The sequence below is a fragment of the Hemicordylus capensis genome, chromosome 5, assembly GCF_027244095.1.
Source record: "Hemicordylus capensis ecotype Gifberg chromosome 5, rHemCap1.1.pri, whole genome shotgun sequence".
Taxonomy (NCBI): domain Eukaryota; kingdom Metazoa; phylum Chordata; class Lepidosauria; order Squamata; family Cordylidae; genus Hemicordylus; species Hemicordylus capensis.
Window position 1 is genome coordinate 212529373 of NC_069661.1, and position 15500 is coordinate 212544872.

Sequence of the window (15500 nt, forward strand, 5' to 3'; positions counted from 1 at the left end):
TGGTCTTGGTGGGGGGCTCCGCGGTGGTATTGGTTTTGGGGGGGACTCCGTGGTGGTCTTGGATGGGGGGGGCCTCCGCCTCCCCTGGTGGTTTTGGGTGGGGGGGGGTCTCTGCCGCCTCTGCGCCGCCGCCGGCCTCTGCGGCCGGGCCGGGCCCTTCGCCGCCGGCCTCCGCGTCCAGGCCGCACCCTTCACCGCTGGCCTCCGCGGCCGGGCCGGGCCATTCGCCTCCACTTCAGTTTGCGCCGCCGGCCTCCGTGGCCAGGCTGGGCCCTCCGTCTCCGCTCCCGCCCCCGCCTGTCATCTGCGGCCGGGCCGCCTTGGATGGCCGGTCCCGGCCCCCGCCGCCTCATGGCCTGGCACACCGCCACCTCGTGGCCATGGCCCGCCGGCTCTTTCGCTTAGCGGCCTGGCCCTCTGCCTTCTCTGGCCGAGGCCACAGCTCCGCCGCCGCCTCGGCCGTTCCATGAACTCACGCCTTGGCCGCGGCTCCGCCGCCGCCTCGGCCGGCTTCCCCCACCGCCCCTTTCCCCCCGCCCGGCTTTGGCGGCGGCCACTTCTCCTCCTCCCGGCCAACGCGTCTGCATCCCTGTCTCTTTCGGCATGTTCTGCGCACACGCTCTGCGGATGCCCAGAACACCTGTCAGAGACACGGACGCAGACACCTAGCATTTTATTATATAAGATTTCAGCATGCCCTCTGCCTGCTGCCTCAAAGCTATTCATAGCAGCCCTGCACTCCTACAGCTCTACAGCATTCTGGCTTGTTACCCTGCCCTAAAACCTCTTCCATGACTATAGTTGCCCCTGTATGATTGTGTGTCTTTTTATAATTTTTAATGCCTCTTATAGGACTTTATAATGCATTTTAATGCATTATAATGTATAGAAATTGAATTATTATTATTATTATTGTCTCTTTCTATGATGCTCTTTATTTTAATTTTACTCCTGATTTTTAAACAGCTTTTTAGTATATGCTTGTGCCATCATTCACCCACAGGCTTCTAATATTTACTCTTTTATAACCAGTTTTATTTTGAATTCTACTTTTATTTCTGCCTTCTTATAGTCTTAAAATAGATTTATATCTTCTATTTAATCACCTATCCACAGGCTTTTAATATCTGTTTTATTATGTAATCACCCCTTTTACTTTATGCTGGTCTGAGACCGTGATAAAGACTGATTGATTGATCTCAGCCATCCACTGAACCTCAAACAGGAGAAGGTGAGGCTAACCTAGTACATCCCACTTTAGAAGCAAAGCACTGGAAGGACGTCTTCAAAGACTAGTAGGAAGATTTTTCACAAGAGTCAGTCCGCCGCACCTGAGGACGAAGAGGGTACCACCCCTTGGCGCCGCTGGTTTTCCAGCAAAAACTACAACTCCCAAAAACCTTTGCGATAACCGGTCAGGTGGTTGAAGACGCAACTTCCTTCCCCGTCCTTCTTGCCCTTTGACCTAAGATGGCGACTTCCAAGAAGAAGCATGTAAAAGCTGAAGAGGCTGTCGTCGCCCCTGTAGGATACACGGGTGAGCAGCTAGCGGGTATTTGTGCCCTTTGTAGGTGAAGCGGGGGGAGCAGGCCGGCTCTTTTACTTAGTCCGTTGGCAGAGTGCCAGTCCCAGTTGCTTCTCTGTAGCCTCCTCGCTTTAAGTTTGAGCTATGCAGAATGACGTTTCTTTTCTGCATAACTCCATCAATGGAGTTCTCACTCACAGGTGCTTGGCCTGTGTCTGGAATGTACCACTTGAGGCGGCAGCAGGTGATGGTTCATGTGATGGGGTGCTGCTCCTCCACCCTTGGTAATGAAGCTGTCTGCACACGAGGAAATCCTGAATGTCGGGAGAAGGCTAGGGAGTGGAACCTTTCCCCCGCTTTGATGTCTGATTTTTCCACGTGACGGAACTCGTGTGTTGTGTGTGGTGGTGGTGGTATGGAAGAGTATTGAATCACAGGGACGCTCACTTGTGCACTGAGGTGATACAGCCCAGACACAATTTACCACCTCAGCAAGGGCGAAGCCCAGGGCAGTCAGGTTTGCTGTTCACATGCATGAACCAGGGAGTTTGGAAATGACTTGTTACAGCAAAAGCTGCATGATCCTAAGGTAAGCTAAACCATCTTACTGTTTTTCCTCATCATGGTCCATCCAGGCACATGTACCCCAGTACAGTTCTGATGCTGGAAATGATTCAGGCAGAGTGCCTGACACTATGGAGGACGGTCTCCAGATTACTAACTGGGACTGGACGTTTTGAGCATATCGTGCCTGTGCTTCGTCAGCTGCACTGGCTCCCAGTTCGTTTCCAGGCCCAGTTCAAGGTACTATTTTTAACCTTTAAAGCCCTGAAATGGCTTGGGACAGGGTTACCTGAGGGAGTGCCTTGCCCCATATTTTCCAACCTGATCCTTAAGATCTTCTTTGGAGGCCCTTCTCTGGGTGCCCCGCCAAATGAGGTGAGGTGGGTAGCTACTAGGGAGAGGACCTTTTTGGTGGTTGCACCGTTTATGGAATAGTCTCCCCAGTGAGGTTCACCTGGCTTCATCACTTTGTTCTTTTAGATGCCAAGTGAAGACCTTTTTGTTCACTCAGGCCTTTTAAATCTAAATTTAAAAAAACGATGATCTGGTTGTAACTGATTTTTTTAAAAGTGTTTTAAATTGTTGTATCTTGTATTTCCTCCCTCTCTTTTTTTAGTCTGTTATGATTTAATGTGTGTTTTTATCTCATGTTTTAATGTTGTGTTGTAAGCCACCCAGAAAACAATTTGTTATGGGGTGGCTAACAAATAAAGTTTATTATTAATATATTATGGTCAGGTCAGGCAGAGAAGAGCTCAGCTCTCTTCACCTGCACGTATCTTTTGTAGTCGATAAAGTGCTTTTAACCTGGGGTGGTTTTTTTGCTTCTACTTCCTACCCCCATTCACAGTCCTGGCCACAGCTATCCTACACTTCTTTTCCTTCACAAAACGGGGCCAAACAATCCAACCAGCTTAAACTCAAATCCCAAAAAACTCCCATTCGCCCCATATTTCGCAGTTAAAGACTTCTTGGGAGCAATAATTCTCCTAATACTTCTTCTTATACTAGCTCTATTCTTCCCAAATCATCTCGGGAGACCAAGAAAACCTTTCACCAGCAAACCCCGAATGAAGCAATATATTTTGATTGTTATCACAATTTCTGTTCTGAACCATCATCTCAAATATTATTGTACAAACATGAATTGGGGGTCAGCCAGTAGAACATCCGGTCATTACTGGACAATTAACCTCAGTTTTATACTTCCTTATTTCCTAGTCCTATTGTATAAATAATAGTATGTTATGTTCTTAACCCTCTGTTTTGCACACTTGAATTTTGAAGACTTCTGAATGTTACAGAGAAATTCTGCTTTATTAGCTTGGGAAAGTATTTGTTAAAAGGCTGTATTTGTTAAAAGACTGGTTTGGATGATTCTCTGAATCAGCCCCTTAAATGTGTGGTGAAGAAGCATGGGCACCAGTGTTCCTTCTAATTTTTTTTTAATCTGTGCATGGAATAAGTTTTGTTCTGGGCTTCAGTATCAAGGCAGTGTGTGCTCATGTGCATGCAAAGTGGGGCCTGCCTGATGGAACCTGAGCAGAATCTAAAATTGAGTGACCTAAAAATGTGTGTGTGCGCACACCTTGGAGGAAACTTGTGGACACACACCCACCTGGCATGCCAAAGCCTAATTGTGCAGAGGGGTTGTTTAGGTGAACAGTCACAATTCCCGCATAATTAAGTGATGGGTGGAGGGTGAGATGTGTGTACCCACTTTCTTCCCCCATTTTTTTTAAGGGGCTAACTCAGAATCAACCTGAGATCATTGCCTAGGTAGTGTGGATGATAGCTGCTGGTTGTATTTAGTGTATTAAAAGTATCCTTAGGGTTGTCCTTGCTGTAGTCAACTATTCACAAAACATCTCTCTCTCTCTCTTTTAGCTATTCCAATTAAGTTCTCCGAAGAGTATCAATCACCTCACTATCTTTATGTGAAGGAGCACAAAGTCAGAGAGGACACAGATCCTAACAAGCCTCCAAACCGTACCCTATTTGTCCTTAATGTTCCTCCATATTGTACAGAGGTGAGTTTATCTGAGCTCTTGTGCACTGAGAACAGCAGAGAAAGGACAGTGGTAAAAAAAAGAGTTTAACTAGGACCGAGAAGGTGGTCATTCTACAGAGAAGGTGGTCATTGGGGAGAGAGTAGTGAGTCTGGCTGGTGTTTTGGCTTTAAACAGGTAATTAAGAATTTGGTCTTGTTTATTTTTGAAAAGCATGGTTGGGATACAGTGCAACGAGCTGCCCCTAGAGGGATACACATGTGCACCTTCCACTCCCAGCTGAGACCCTGCCCTTGCAGAGAGTGGAGGTTGTTGCATGCACCTGAAGGTGAGCATAATTGCTGCTCTGTGCCACCACCATTGGAAAGAATGGCAGTAGTTGTGGGGCAGCACAACCCCCGCTGCTTTCTGCAAATACCCGCTCTCGGCTGGGCTAGAAGGTGCACACGGGCATCTCTCTTCCATGGGCAGTACATGGTGCTGTATCCCAGCCAGTGACTCTAAAATGGCAAACATACACAAGTTGTGAAACACTGAGCTAAAGAAGAGCTTTAGGTTTTCTTGGTCATCCAGTCAGTGTGTGACAACTTCCTTGCAGTGTCAGTAAAACAAGTTATTAGGAAAACTATAATGTCCCAGTAAAGGTAAAGTGTTCCGTCAAGTCATTTTCAACTCCTGGCGACCACAAAGCCCTGTGATTGTCTTTGGTAGAATACAGGAGGGGTTTACCATTGACTCCTCCCATCCCATGCAGTTTGAGATGATGCCTTTCAACATCTTCCTATATCACAGCTGTCCGATATAGGTGTTTCCCATAGTCTGGGAAACATACCTATGGGGATTTGAACCATTAAGTGGCTACAATGTCCCAGTAGTACTTTAGTTATATTTCAAAAACTCCCATTTGGCATTGCCCAAGGTAAGTTCTTACCTTTCACTAGATGTTGGAACTCGATCATCTGTTAAAGTACCATAACACCTTTGACTCTGCTAGGCATCAAGACAAGGAATGAGCTTCAAACCATGAAGTCTGGTTCAGAGCTCATCTTAGCTACAAACCTGTTTGGTGACCATCACTACTTAATATGAAATACAGAGAGAATCGTTCTGATCTCTCTTTCAGGGTGGCTGCTCTCTCTGTATTCTGACATGTGTTTAGAAGGCTTTGAAACATTATATAAAAGCAGTGCATTTTATCTATTCTGGACAAAGTACAAGTTGTAAGAGAAAAGTTGCAGCATTTCTCCATTCGTGTTTATGGAACTGAGGACACTCCTGCTCTCACCATTCTCAAGACATATAGCAGTATTTTATACACTGCCATAGAATTCTCAGATTGCCTAGTGAAATACAAGGAAAGTATCATTCCTACTGCTACTGGAACATGGATCTGTCCTCAGACCATGTCTGAGATCCATTAGAAAGTTGGATCAATGGTGATCTAACAAGTATTGGGCCACTGCTGTGCTTAGTACTAACTTTCTGTTATGTGCTTGCACTTATATCCATTCTTTAACTATATATATATATATATATATATAAATAAACTGGGTAAAACCACATATATAGAACTTCTGATTCAGAACCATATTATGCATTTGTTGCATTCTAGGGAAAGTACAGTGTTCTTTGGTTTGTTTTTTAAAGTAGATAGGGCGTATGAATCAACAAGATCAGTGATCTGGTGTCCTGTTGCTCAAATATATTGTCCTGTGGAAGAGCCAAAGTAACGGGTGGCAGCATGCCCAGGTTCTGGATGCCATATATGTCACTGAGGGTGATTAAGAAAAAGCTGTGGCCAAATAGCCCAGAGGAGAAGGTACTTAAAAAACAAACTAAATAAACTGGGAAACGGGTACTGGGGATGACTTCAGCCTTCAGGGATTGCCCCAACTATAGCCATGAATGGTGATGGACTTTATTCTGTTGTTTGAAGGAATGTTTATCAAGGTTGTTCTCCAGTTGCTGTTCGGTACAGTCTGTGGAGATGTGTGGAAAGCCAACACTGGGAGAAAAGCCAGAAGCACCCAAGTCCAAGTTCTTCAGTACAAAGACACTTCTGGTATAATGAAAATAATGAGCATGGGTGGGGTTGCAGGTTGAAGGAAGGTGGTGGGGAAAGAATGAGGTATTTTTATTTTGGAAGTGGGAGGGGAACACTTTTCAAAAGCACCACTATAGCTACCCTTTTGGTTCCAGCTTCCCAGGTTTTAGCTTCTTTGTAACTAAAGTCAGCCTCCCAATTTGTTGATTCGGGATCTCTAAGGCAGCCTGAACATCAGAAACTGCTAATGACAGCTTGATTCTGCGCATAGCACAGAACCACACTGTGAGGCCTGAACAGACTGCAAAGTATTCCAGTGGAAATAGCCCCTTAATACTATGGGTGAGGGGAACATGCAGCACCAGCAGCCTTCATATTATGGTTTTGTATTCTGCAGCCATCATGACTAGGGAGGCTACATGTGGCCCTTTTTGTTTCTCTTCTTTCATCTGCTCCATTGTTAAAAAGCCAACAACCTTTTAGTACTAAGAAGAAAAATACACCCCATTAAACACAGAACTGAGCCATAGAAGCCACATGTGTGGCTGGCTTTCTCTCTCCTTTTCAGAAGAGCCAGTCTATAGAAGAGAGAACTTTGACTTCCATGAGGACAAGTGGACAGAAGTGCAGAACAAGGGAGAGGTGACTCCCCATGAGCAGTGTATGGCTAGCTTTCTTGTTTTGGGGCCATGTGTGGTAGAGAACAGGCCCAACCCATAACAATATGCTTCTTGCTTCCTAGGGGTTCCAGGTTGCCTATGTGGTGTTTAAGAGTCCAGCTGGAATACAGGCTGCCAAATCCTTATCAACACAGGGGCCCCTAGTGATATCTTCTGACAAACACCCTGTGAAAACTGGTGTTCACAGTAAGTTAACCACTGTTCCTCAAAACTTCCCCCTTTCTCTCTGCTCTGACCTATATATGTGTGTGGGGATTCAGTTTTTGGCTACTCCCTTCCTTAAGGTTGGAATGAATATTGGGCAGATGAAGGAGACCTATGTTCAAATCCCCATTCAGTCATGAAGCTCCCTGGGATGACCTTGGGCCAGTCACTTTCTCTCATCCAAACCTATCATAGGGTTGCTGTGAGAATAACGTGGGTGAAATGATTGGGGGACCAGGTCTTCTGTGCTGAACTCTTTGGAGGTGGGATGGGACGAATAGCGATACCTGCCAAATTGGGTGCTGAACGAGACATGTTAGTTTCTTCATCCTTTTTCCCTTTTGAATTCCCTGAACGTCTCATTTAGCTTGCAGGGAATCTTGTCCACTGCCAGAAAAGATGATTTATCATTTCCATCTACCACCTCTTACTTCTCAAACTAGAACAAAGTTTCACTGTACTTCTACAGTTTATTATCAGACTGCCTTTGCTTTATTTAATATGCAAGAAAGGTAGCATAGTTTAGGGCCAATCGGGGATTGTCATTCATCAAACATTTCATTGAGGGCCATTAAGTTTCATTATCTCCCAGGCCTGCTCAACTTAGGGCCCCCAGCTGTTTTTGGACTACAATTCCCATAATTCCCAGCCACAGCAGCCAACAGCCAGGGATTATGAGAGTTGTAGGCCAACATCTTCAGGGGGACCAAAGTTGAGCAGCCCTGAATCTAGACCAAGAGGCACATACTAGTAGTGATTCTCTTACATTTAGCAGGAAGGAAACAATTGATCCTATTTAGCCCAGCAGAGTGTCTTTTCCAGGGGCTGTTTGCTGGTGTCTCCCTTGTCTCTTTTTGTTCTTAGGTTGTGAGCTGTGCCATGAGACCTTTATCTTATCTTACCTATCAAATTTATACCCCGCCCAAACTTACATCTCTGGGCGGCTAACAATTTTGTTGTTGAGAAGTGGCATATAAATGTTCGTAACAATAACAGCTACTGCATTCTCATTGGGGAGAAGAGTGGGTCTTGCAGTAGTGAGTATGAATTGTTCCATTTGCTAAGCAGAGTTTGGTCTGCATTTGGATGGGTGACTGCATGTGAACACTGCCTGCTGTAAGACATCCCCCTTAGAGGGTGGGGCCATAGCTCAGTGGTAGAGCATCTGCTTTGCATTTAGAAGGTCCCAAGTTTAATCCCTGGCATCTTTAGGTTGGCTTGGGAGAGACTCCTGCCTGTGTGGAGAGCTGTTGCCAGTCAATGTAGACAGTACTGAACTAGATGGATCAATGGTTAGATTCTGTGTAAGGCAGCTTCCTATGTCAGGGAGTGTAGTCCTGAGAGGCCGATTAAGGCAGCCCCATGATGTCTTGACAACTATACCTTGGAGTGAGAGGAAATCACCTTCCAGTTGGTACCCTCATTCTCCGGAAAAAGATGGCAATGTGAGCTTTTGAGGAATTAAATAATGACAGGATTTAATTCAAAAGTCAGGAAGCAGTCAGTGGCTGGTGTGGTGGCTAAGAGATGAATCGGTAAATCCCCAGTTCAAACCTCATTTCTGCCCTGAACTTACTAGGTGGCCTTAGGCAAGCTGTTCCCTTTCAGTCTGCAATATGGGGATAATAATACTGGTCGACATGATGCACAGTGTTCCTGCAATGGTGTGACTCATACTGGGGCTGTGGACTCATATGGTAGTCCTCACTCCGTTGCAAACAAGTGGTTGCACAATCAGTGCTAATACAGTTACTCCCATTTGCCACAACTGAGGTACTGCTGATTGTGCAACTCTTGGTTCTTAACACAACTTAGCTGAGGTAATGCTTGATTGTGCAACTCTTGATTCTTAACAGCATTGGGGTTGCTTTACACGTCCATAGCTGTCTCCACGCAGACTGCACTGTTGCTGGAGGACTCCACCTTATGTTGGCCACTGAACTTACATGGCTGTCGCAAGGATTACAGCAAGACAATATATGTGAAGCACTTTGAACATTCAAAAGTACTATGCAGGTGTTAAGTATTACAGGTGGACCTTGCTATTCGTGGTTCCGCGTATCCACAGGTGTCTAATTAGCAATAGCACTTACATTTATATACCGCTCTATAGCCGGAGCTCTCTAAGCGGTTTACAATGATTTTAGCATATTGCCCCCAACATTCTGGGTACTCATTTTACCGACCTCGGAAGGATGGAAGGCTGAGTCAACCTTGAGCCCCTGGTCAGGATCGAACTTGTAACCTTCTGGTTACAGGGCGGCAGTTTTACCACTGCACCACCAGGGGCTCTTAATTGACACCAAACTCATTATCTGCGGACACACAAGCCCACAAATCCATGGTTCCTAGATGGCTGTAAATGACCTTGGAGGTCATTTTCGGTCACCATTTTGTGGCTCAATTTTTTTTAAAGCATTTCCCCCGGTTTTTTAATGGAAAAATGGGGAATTTGGGACTGGTGAGAGAATTCCTGGCTTCCTAAATTGGGTGTCCAATTTAGCTGGACACCCACAGAGCACAGTAGGGCCCTTTATTTGCCTTTCCCCCACCTTTTTCACATGGGGGAGGGAGGTTTCTGCAATTTTCCAGCCTCCAGAAACCTAACACCCGCCCCAATCCCATTGAATTTAATGCCCCATTACCTGCTGTTCCATTATCTGTGGTCCCCCCCACACACACACAGAATGGAACCACCACAGATAACGGGGTTCACCTTTATTATTATTATTTGTTGGTTGATATAATGACATTTTGGAGCTTGTTAATTTCAGCTTCATGTGGTAGCTGCTTTAACAAGCTACCAGCACACAATTGACTATTAGCCTGAGAGTAAGAAGTTCACAGGTTTTCTTTCACACAGATTTTATTTCTGATAATCAATAATAATTGGGGGTGGGGAGGCACAGTGGAGCCTGTGGTTAGGTTGTGTGTGCTTCAGGTATCTTGTGGAGGGTGACTGCGCTACAATACTTAGTAACTGTGACTGCGCTACAATACTTAGTAACTGATTTTCTTCTTTATCTCAGAATGGATTGCCAGGTATGCAGCTTCCCTTGTGGATCCTGTTGAGCTGAAGACAGAGGTGGACACTTTCATGCAAGGCTATGACCAGAAGGTTGCAGAGGTAGGGAATACTGAAGATACAGTTGTGTCAACCAAGCATGTTTCCCTGAAAGTGTCCTTTCAAAGTGTCGAGCCTAGTTACCAGGAGATAATGAAAGGCAAAGCCCAGGGGCATTCAATGAATGACAATCCACTATTGGCCTTGAATTATAGAGTGTATTTCTTGTTGATAGTACATGGCAGAGGTATAGGTGTTGGAACTCCTTCACTAAAGGGCTGTAAAGTATAGGTGGAAATGTCCTGTTATAAGCAGGGTTTCTGTGAAATGGAAGAATCCTTTCCTGTCACTTCTTTTTTCACATCTTCCCACCTTTCCTGTTCTTTTCACTGACATAGGAAGAGGCGAAAGCTGAGGAGGAAGATGGTGTCCCAGATGAGGAAGGGTGGGTGAGGGTGACAAGGAAAGGTCGACGGCCTGGACTCCCACGGACAGAGGCAGCCAACTTGAGGGCGCTGGAGAGGGAAAAACGCAAGAGGGCACGCAAGGAGCTGCTCAACTTCTACGCTTGGCAACATCGTGAGACCAAGAGGGAGCGTGAGTAACTTACTCTTCACCTGCCATCTCAGAGCAATAGGATTTAGTGCCATTCGTAGTGAGAAGGGCTAAAATGGTGGATCGTTGGCAGACTGCATTTCCTGACTGAAGTTTAGCAGAAACATGATTGTTGAACCAAACAAAACTGCTGTGCTTTTGTGATCTTTTGAGCCTTCAGTTGATTAGACTGTAAAGTCTTCTGTGGCAGGGCAGGATTTTTTTTTAAGCTCCTGTCACCTACCATATTTGTTCACTCTGAATGGATGACTGATGAGCTGGGAGCGGAGCTGTTCTGTTCCTCCTGCTGGTCACCTGCTGACCCAACAGTGAAGACGCCAGGAGCATAAAAGCATTCTCTCCCCACACAAACCCTCAGGCTTCCTACTTAAGCATCCTTGGCAGAACCTGCTCTGATAGTGGGCAGCCTGAGTTTCATTTGAAGCATCATTGGAAGAGCAGCACACAGTTTAAATCCCCCAGGATGGTTTCACAACATACCTAGTAGAAAATAATAGTGGAGATGACAAGCTAGACAAGATTATTTCTGAACCAAAGAAACTCTACTTTTAACACTTGTGTAGTAGACTCTTGTCCTATGAAAATGGGCTTTATAAAGAGGTTAAAAATGCAAAGCAAATGAAATATCTGGGTACTGTTCACCTGATCCTACTGTGATTGATCTAGTCTCTCCTTTATGTATCTTTCAGACATAGCCCAGCTACGGAAGAAATTTGAAGAGGACAAACAGAAAATAGCACTCATGCGAGCACAGAGAAAGTTCCGGCCGTACTGAGTTGCAGAATCTACAACTGCTGCCAAAAGGACAGTTGTCACAGTAAGCAGGCGGAGGAAGTTTTTGTGGGGCTTCTGGGAAGCCTGTCCCAATACCGGCTCTTTCCCCTGTAATATCTCCTGAACTGTGATGGATGAAATGGTAGTTGTAGGCTCCACATATGTGCTCAAGTTGTTTTAAGGCTGGCAGATTGCAAATGGGCATCCATATGAATGACTGCTCTGTAGGTTGTGGGTCTGTGGCACATGCTTCATTTTGCCAAAAGAGTCCATGCCCATACACCATAAGGACTTCTACTGCATTTCAATTGAAATAGATTTTTCTATGTGCTATCATGTGTCTTGTGGTCTCTTGATCTTCACTGGTCTGTTTTCTACAGGTGTAGATTGCTGGAAAAACCTTTTTTGGTGCATTACCTCTCTTTGCATCCTAATGTAGCGGTAGCATCTGCAACAAAGGTTCTGCATCCCCAGAATACGATGTGCAAAGATGAACAGCCAGTGCTGTTCCCAGATCTTATCAAGACAGACATGCAATCTGTTTATATTCCAAGATAGATATGCGAGTGGCAATAACTGTTGACACACTATCCTGCTTCGCAGCCTTTCCTGTTACGGCACTAAACCGAAGTAGGCCCTGAATGTCCTCATGGGTTCAAATGTAGACATTAAAAAACAAGCAAGAGATTATATTTGGAGAGAACATCCACAATAGGCACGTGGAGTCTGCCTATGTGGAAAGAAATGTGATCTGAAATCAAATGTATTGCTCTTAAGTAGTGCAGCTTATGGGACTGGTAGAAGTGGCAAAGTGTTGTTTGAAAAGGCAGACAAGCTGTTTCTCTCTAGGCCAGGCCTGCACAACATAAGGCCTGGGGGCCAGATCCCCCCAGAAAGGAATATCCTGCAGCAACAGCAGGAGCCATGAAAGAGCTTTTGGCCTTTCCCACTAATGAGCGGCAGCAGCTCTATGCATTTATTTATTTATTTGGACACTTCTATACCGCCCAAAACTTACATCACTGGGTGGTTTACAACAGAATAAAAACAAAGTAGAACATTCGTAGTCGGCCACTTGAGACCAGATGTCCCCTGCCCCCCAAATGAAGCCTACTGCCACCATCCCTCTTTCCTCTTGCCTTTTTCCCAGACTCCAACCCAATTTTAATGTAGTAATTTAACGTGCATTAAATTGACCTCAGCTTCATGCAGCAGGTCATGGTTGGTTCTGGCCCACTGGGCCATTTGAGTTCTGCACTCCTGCGCTAGGCCTTTGAAGAACCTTAAAAGTACTTCTGCTGAAAGGCTTTTGGAAGTTATTTTGATTATTATTTAAAATATGTATACCCTGCCCTCCAGTGCACTACTGCTCGGGGCAGCTCACAATAAGATAGACACAGATATAATAAAAGTAATAAAATTAATTTTTAAAAGTCAGATTAAAAACCACAATTATTAGGTTCAAATTAAAACTGAAAACTATAAAAAGCTGAAGAACCTACCAGATCTATAACAAAACAATAATGGAGCATTTAAAAGCCTCCTTCAAAAGCTGCATTTTGAGATGTTTTTTAGAAACACTGAGGGAAGGAGCATGGTGAAGCTCTTCAGGCAGGGCATTCCAAAGCTGAGGGGCCACAACCAAAAAGGCCGTCTCTAGTTCTTGCCAACTGGATCTCTGTTAATGGTGGGGTCATGAGCAGGGCCTGAGATGTAGTTACTGAAACAGTTTTAACACCTGAATAGCAGTTAGACTTTGACTAGCCTTTGACTCAGCAAAATTATCTGCTATGGTGAGTGCTAATATCAAGCACCTGATTGAGAATTTCAAGATGATCCTCCGCTCACCCTCTCCAGCTCCTATGATCCCACTGAGCATAACAGTGGGATCATATTGTGCACAACAAAACTCAGGTATAAGGAAGAACTGAAGTTGGCTAGATTGTTCAGTAAAATGTTTAACCCCAAAATGCTATTCAAATGCAGCAGAAGTTTTTCTCTAGTAGAAGGTACATTTTTTGACAAATGTAAATGTGGCTCCAGTGTTCCTTACAGGATTATTGGCTGCCTATAAGTTATTTTCTGTGCAAATTACATCACACAATTTATTCTTGTAAAAGTTCAGCAGCAACTATCTTCTCACTCAAGCAGAAGTAAGGATTGGTTCTTCATTGGGAGTCCAACTCCTGGACGTTAAGCCATGATGATGTAGGTGCTTTGCTACAGACTGGCTTTAGGTATTTGATCTTTGTTTAAGAAGAGACTGATGATACCAGCCACAACCTCAGGCTCATTCAGATGGACAAAGTGATTCCCAGCAACTTCACTTAACTGGAAGCGCTGCAAGTGAGAGAGGATACAGTGAGAAACAGAGTTGAAAATCCAGATATCCAAAACAGTTAACTCTAATGGAGATGCTATTAAATACTATCAGTTTGTAAAGTAAGTCTGAGGAACTTAGCCCTAGAAGCAATTGGACACCTATCAGCATCTCTGATAGGGAAAAGTTAGATGCAGTTCAGTAGTTCTATGGAACTTAACTTAATATGGAAATACATTCATATGTTGATATTTAATAATAATAAACAACTTTGTTAGCTGCCTCATAATGAATTGTTCTCTTTCTATTTAAATAGAAACATGTATGTAGATTCCACTTAAAGGATCAATGTGAGAATGTTTCTGGACCCAGTTTTGATCCTTAAGTGCAGTACTTGCATACAGATCTGTACATATCATACATGCACTGAACATAGTGTGAATTGGGCTACAGTCAGCTATTTAAGGTGTGTGACATATTAATCAACTGGTACCGAACTCTCTCTCACCTCTTTTAGAAAGTTCTTGTATGCTTCCTGGAGCGGTTTAATGAAGTGCTGAGTTGTAAAAATCCCGTTTTGTGCTCTAGGGGGGAAAACCCAACACTTAGGTGGTTCTGTTTAACAGTAAATATAGCAATCTGCATGCGTTAGTTATGTCAAGGGGCTTGCTGAAGATCTTATTAGTCATGTGCTGCTTCCATTTATCATTGTTGTTGACTGCTGTTGGATAGACTAGTTGGCTAAACAAGTGAACAGAACAAGTATGGGGGTGCTAACAATGATCATTAGTTGAATATATTTCTATGAACTCTTAACTGAATCCCACAATGGAAAGCAAGGTTTAGGTACTGCATTAATGCTCCAGAAAAGACATACTCGGCCTTACTCTTGGGACAGATCGGTGAAACAATTATTTTTTCTTAGATTTTTCTGCCTGGGGGGTGGGGGTGGGGAAGCAATAAAAAGCAGTGGTGGACCCTGTTATACATGCATGTCACTCACGTGATCATCAGTACATCAGCCTGGATTTTTTTCAAGAAGTTCAAACTTTGATCGAGGGTCACAAAACTGTGGTTGTGCTACAAAACAAAATGTGAAATTACAGATAAGTCAGACAGGGATGGTGAGTCTTGTGTTTACTGTACACATGGAATTTCTTGCAGGACCTGATAATTTGCATAGATTCCTTAAAATCACTTAGAATATGTTCTTGTACCCACTGGTATGTTTCCCAGACTACAGAAAACACCCATATCGGGCAGCAGTGATATAGGAAGATGCTGAAAGGTATCAACTCATACTGTGCGGGAGGAGGCAAGGGTAAACTCCTCCTTTATTCTACCAAAGACAACAACAGGGCTTTGTGATCACCAGGAGTCGAAACCGACACAACGGCACGCTTTACCTTTACCACTCATAATAGGGGGATAGATCTGAAACTTCACAGATGGTGGCTGACATGATGTTCAGCCTAATCTCCATAATGGCCCACCCTTGGGCTGCTGTGGATTCCAAAGCAAATTCTGAAACTGTTCAGAAGCAGTGCTTCCATTCACGATAGTGGGGATAAACATGGTAATGCTGCTTCTGAATAATGCTGCAGCTTGCTTTTATTCTGTAGCAGTCCCAGGGTGGTCCATTACAGAGAATGTAGGCTGCACATCATGTCAGCCAGTATCTGCTTCTTCTATGCAAGCTTA

The 15500-nt window shown here is 44.4% G+C and overlaps 2 protein-coding genes across 5 annotated transcripts in view; one reads left to right on the forward strand and one right to left on the reverse strand.

Annotated features, from left to right (window-relative positions):
• The first annotated feature begins 1336 nt into the window (after nucleotides 1-1336).
• On the forward strand, nucleotides 1337-11812 carry RRP7A (ribosomal RNA processing 7 homolog A). 2 transcript variants are annotated; one of them, XM_053258507.1, is made up of 7 exons: nucleotides 1337-1537; nucleotides 3977-4119; nucleotides 6035-6160; nucleotides 6885-7008; nucleotides 10056-10153; nucleotides 10489-10687; nucleotides 11395-11812. In XM_053258507.1, exons 1-7 carry the CDS (start codon nucleotides 1471-1473, stop codon nucleotides 11478-11480), a joined length of 843 nt encoding a protein of 280 aa, XP_053114482.1. In that variant the 5' UTR covers nucleotides 1337-1470; the 3' UTR covers nucleotides 11481-11812. The 2 variants fall into 2 exon arrangements, with proteins under 2 accessions (XP_053114482.1, XP_053114483.1); XM_053258508.1 differs by lacking the exon at nucleotides 6035-6160 and having other exon boundaries at nucleotides 1351-1537.
• Nucleotides 11813-12446: 634 nt separating this feature from the next.
• The window catches only part of SERHL2 (serine hydrolase like 2), a 41489-nt gene continuing 38435 nt past the window's right edge, over nucleotides 12447-15500 (reverse strand). For all 3 annotated transcript variants that reach the window (XM_053258505.1, XM_053258503.1, XM_053258506.1), the window contains 3 exons: nucleotides 14803-14879; nucleotides 14308-14383; nucleotides 12447-13819 (listed from right to left, as the gene is read on the reverse strand). In XM_053258505.1, coding sequence (XP_053114480.1) covers nucleotides 13700-13819; nucleotides 14308-14383; nucleotides 14803-14879 — 273 coding nt within the window. In that variant the 3' untranslated portion in view covers nucleotides 12447-13699. The remainder of the gene's footprint in view (nucleotides 13820-14307; nucleotides 14384-14802; nucleotides 14880-15500) is intronic.

Bases quoted from the DNA above. Each gene is read 5' to 3' on its own strand.
- RRP7A (XM_053258507.1), top strand. From the start codon at position 1,471: ATGGCGACTTCCAAGAAGAAGCATGTAAAAGCTGAAGAGGCTGTCGTC. The intron at 1,538-3,976 runs GTGAGCAGCTAG...TCTCTCTTTTAG, and splicing joins CGCCCCTGTAGGATACACGG to CTATTCCAATTAAGTTCTCC. The intron at 6,161-6,884 runs GTATAATGAAAA...CTTGCTTCCTAG, and splicing joins TCAGTACAAAGACACTTCTG to GGGTTCCAGGTTGCCTATGT.